General features: G+C 38.9%; 1 protein-coding gene across 1 annotated transcript; it reads left to right on the forward strand.

Annotated features, from left to right (window-relative positions):
* Positions 1–868: 868 nt before the first annotated feature.
* On the forward strand, positions 869–4,460 carry LOC139468363 (vitamin D(3) 25-hydroxylase-like). The gene is made up of 4 exons (XM_071250280.1): positions 869–1,440; positions 1,783–2,301; positions 2,662–3,102; positions 3,568–4,460. The coding sequence occupies exons 1-4, from the start codon at positions 1,050–1,052 to the stop codon at positions 3,747–3,749; spliced, it is 1,533 nt and encodes a 510-aa protein (XP_071106381.1). The 5' UTR covers positions 869–1,049; the 3' UTR covers positions 3,750–4,460.

The raw sequence follows: 4,460 nt of genomic DNA on the forward strand, positions 1-4,460 counted from the left end.
ATCTGTCTGGCCTCAAAGCCTGAATCGATGTAGTCAGTTGTCCCTCATGATTTTTAATGTCATTTTTAGACAATAAGGAATTCCCCTGAAGTAGTTCTGTGTGACTCCGCTCGATTGACAACGTAATCACGTGACATACTGGTGACTTGGGAGTGTTCACCTGGGCGAGGTCACCCGTTACTGTCAATATTGTTGAATGTTTTGCAGCATGTAATAAATTAATCAAGTAGAAATTGTGATACCGTGATTGTTAAATGCCTGACAGACGAAGCTTGTGTTACTGTTGAATGTTTTGCAGCATGTAATAAATTAATCAAGTAGAAATTGTGATACCGTGATTGTTAAATGCCTGACAGACGAAGCTTGTGTTACTGTTGAATGGATTGCAGCATGTAATAAATTTATCAAGTAGAAATTGTGATACCGTGATTGTTAAATGCCTGACAGACGAAGCTTATAAAATGTTGAATGCATTACAGGATGCAATAAAGTAAGTATGTAAGCATCTATTAATTAAGTATAAATTGTGATGAAATTTGTTTTATTTAATTCAACAAGGCTCCATTATATTCGTTGTGGATATATGTTCTGTTAAGCTTGGACCCTACTGAATCCATTAAAATGACATTAAAACATACATATCACACGTATACTGTAAGGTTAAACATCAATATGTATGTAGCATACTAAAGCTGGCATAACGAGATGTGTGCTTTAGTGTTATAAATGACACATTGTAAAGAAAGAGAAAACAAACATGGCGATCGCCTGGGTTGGTAGGGGCAGTTTCAATGGACGAGTCTAAATTTATTACCCCTACCATTACCACTTATGGCCTGACCCAGGAGCTGTTACTTTAAATACCATTTAAGACCATCTGAATAACTATACACAAGTTCGATATTTGATATTTGACAGAAGTGCTGTATCGGTTGTGACACACGGTCGACCAAACAATTCCGAGTAGACGTCAGTTCGAGGGCACACTGTGGTGCACTGGGTTACAAAAAGCATCAGCGACATAAGCTACATTCATTCGGCAACTAGACATGGCAGCCATGTTAAATCAAAGCAATGCTGCCATTGTGGCTGCTGTCGCACTCCTGGCGGGACTGTTGATGTTCAATACATCTCTGATACTAGTGTTTGTCACTGTATTACTAATTCTATGGCTGTCAACGCGGCGTGCCCCTGGACTTCCCCCCGGCCCCCCTCTTCTACCACTGGTGGGCAACATTTTTCAAATGGATGCCGATCCCCGAGTGGCTTTCAGCAAACTGCGACGTCAGTATGGCGACATCTTCAGCGTGTACATCTTCCACAAGCCCGTCATCGTCCTAAACGGCTACAAAGTCCACAAAGAGGCCCTTGTCAAGAACGCTGATGTTTTCTCAGACAGGCCTCACTCCTTCCTATCGGATATCTTTAGTCACAACAAAGGTAGGTAACTGTAGATTTTGGTGTATGTAGTGGCGTGTGAGCGTACTTTATGCCGATATTAGCACTATTCCTGCAATATCACGGCGGGAAGCCTTCGTAGGAATGTAGTGTTGAACAAGGTATTTTTCCAATACAATGAAGGGAGTAGGGATCTGAAGGTTACTTCGTAAATATTAAATTCGAGAAGTATATCTTCAACTAGTATAGCCTTAAAGGATCCCATCAATATTGTATATTGTATATATCATAAATATATAAAAAAAACCCAGAAGAACCACACAGCTTCATCATTCCATGACGATGTCAACAAATAACATTATGTAAATATGCTTTATATTATAGGAATATTAAGCACCAACGGTTCTACATGGAAAGACATGAGAAAGTTCGCTGTCACCACTCTCAGAGAGTTCGGGGTGGGAAGGTCAACCATAGAAGAGAAAATACAGCAAGAACTGGATAAACTTTTGAAAGCATTTGAGGATGAAGGTTCGAATGAGTTTGATTGTAAACGACTTCTCCATAATGCTACGTCTAATATCGTTTCTGACCTTTGTTTCGGAAAGCATTATGAATATAATGACCCACGATTCATCAGGCTGCTAGACGCATTAGAGGAGACGTTTTCTGATTTAGGAGCTGCTAACGTTTTGGATGTGTTTCCAGTTGTGAGATTTCTACCGGGAGATTTCTTTAACTATAAACGCCTTATGAGAAACATCAAAGTACTGGAGAAAGAAGTAGTTAAACACATTGAGGAACACGTCAACAACTACGACGAAGATGAACCCGTTGAAGATTTCACCTCCGCTTTCCTCAAAGAGGTGCGACACCGCAAGCAAAGAGACGAGACTTTTGATGGTAAAATGAATTATGTATTATGAGTTAGTGTATTTATGGTATACATTTATATGCAAATGGGAAAAAAATATTTTCAGTATAATGGACGGCTTTAAGAAAACACCTGTCTTTGATGCTTTTGATTTAGTCAGAATCATACAATGTCCTTTTGGATTTCAAACTCTAAGAATTTTATCGCTTTTATTTGACAATTCTGTATCTTTTTTAAAGATAATTTCCGATTGCACCTTTATACTAAGCATAAAGATCCATCAGCGAAAACCTTAAAAAACTGAAGAAATGAAAAAGTCATTGAATCCATCCATCGTCATACATTTTGTGCATTGTCTTAATAATTAATGCATTATCATTTCTGTTTAGAAAGTCACCTATCGATGGTTCTGACTGATATCTTCGCACCCGGAACGTTTGATAATGCCAACAGCATCAAATGGTCACTACTACACCTACTTCATTATCCGGAAGTTCAGGAGAAGTGTTTCCAGGAGATCCAAGAACACGTCGGGCAAAGCAGACGACCCTCCATGAAGGACAAGACCAGCCTTCCTTACGTAGAAGCCACGCTTTCAGAAGTCCTGAGACACGCAGACATGGTACCCGCAGGGGTGCCACACACAGTCCCCCACGATGTCCAGTTCAATGGCTACACGTTCCCCAAGGGTGTCACTATTATCCCTATGTTGAACTCTGTGCTTCATGATCCGGCAACGTGGGGGGATCCACAAAATTTCAGACCTGACCGCTTTCTTGACCATGAAGGAAAATACCGAAAGAGGGATGAATTAGTTACTTTTTCTCTTGGTAAGAATCTTTTGCTGATGGTATCAACGTTTTTTGCTGCCTAACGTTTTTAATGATAATAAGCAATAGAATATTTAACGTGAGAACTCATGTATCAAACTCAATATTCAAATCTGGGAAACAGCGTTATCACTACCCTCCGCAAATGGCACGTTAAATTGAGTTTGTTCATATTGTAGTGACCTATAAACAAGAGTCCTATAAGGATTGGTTGGTTGTTTTTTGTTTAATGGCAGTAGTTTCTGAGAAAAGTTGTCCCTATTGCACACACTATGCATATAGACATTACCATGTTAACCGAGACAATAAAGTCGACCATCATTCGTTTTCTTCATGTATTACAACATGAACTAATAATGTATGAAACATACATGTGTAGTCAAAACCCACAACTCTGCCAAACAAAAGATATGTCATTCGTGTACATCATTTAATGATCTTTCCTCGTGTTATTCTGGTTTGCAGGACGCCGAGCATGTCCTGGGGAGTCACTAGGCCGCATGGAACTGTTCCTCATTCTTACCACATTGATTCAGAGGTTCAAGTTCGTCCCTCCGAGTGGAACGCTGCAACCACTGATAGGAATAATGGGCATTGCCAATAATGCTCCCCCTTTCAAGTGCAAAGCCATTCCAAGGAACATTTGAGAGGATAGCCACCGTTTTAGAATGGATACATTGCTTACCACCTTATGGTTCCATGTGAAACGAATTTTGGTTTTATTTGAGAAATTTGAGATGTCCAAATGACAACTTTGTAGTTTATCTGCGTGTAAGTACAATATAGCATTATATGACAAAACATTTGTCACAACGATGGTCATGATAACAATGTCAATCATCAGTGTATATTTCAGTATAAGAGCAGTGTCAGTTCGGAAAAAATATCTGATGTCTTGCTTCGACTGTCCTGGTTTAACACATTGTAAAATGAAAGAGAATGTGTGCTTCATTTTTATTGGTTTAAAAGAGATATCATCCCCGGAAATATTTAAGCCATTACTCTGTGTATGTATACTTGGCTTTACAAGTATATTTGGCAATCACACATTCTGTGACACATAAAACGTTCAGTTAAGAAACTCCTTTGTAATTGTTTAGGGGCTTTTTGAACCTTTTTTTGTGTTACGGACAGATTATAGCTTTACATCATTCTATTCATTAGGAAATTTGCCAGATGTGAGTATTTCATTAAATAGAGTTACATGTATGGATGAGATATATCCTTTGAACTTTTTAAAGTGTTCTCCTGAAATCCCGTCGCAACCTGGTATTTCGTAGTTTTCAAATCTCGTATAGGAGTATTGTGACAAATATCTTTTATCCACAGAGATTTCCTGTGCCTGGATTTCGCAAGAT

The sequence above is a fragment of the Haliotis cracherodii genome, unplaced genomic scaffold, assembly GCF_022045235.1.
Source record: "Haliotis cracherodii isolate W230 unplaced genomic scaffold, xgHalCrac1.p SCAF_1, whole genome shotgun sequence".
Classification (NCBI taxonomy): domain Eukaryota; kingdom Metazoa; phylum Mollusca; class Gastropoda; order Lepetellida; family Haliotidae; genus Haliotis; species Haliotis cracherodii.

Excerpts from the sequence above, each read along its gene's own strand:
- LOC139468363 (XM_071250280.1), top strand. The coding sequence starts at position 1,050 with ATGGCAGCCATGTTAAATCAAAGCAATGCTGCCATTGTGGCTGCTGTC. Across the intron at positions 2,302-2,661 it reads AAGAGACGAGACTTTTGATG|AAAGTCACCTATCGATGGTT; the intron begins GTAAAATGAATT and ends ATTTCTGTTTAG. Across the intron at positions 3,103-3,567 it reads ATTAGTTACTTTTTCTCTTG|GACGCCGAGCATGTCCTGGG; the intron begins GTAAGAATCTTT and ends TCTGGTTTGCAG.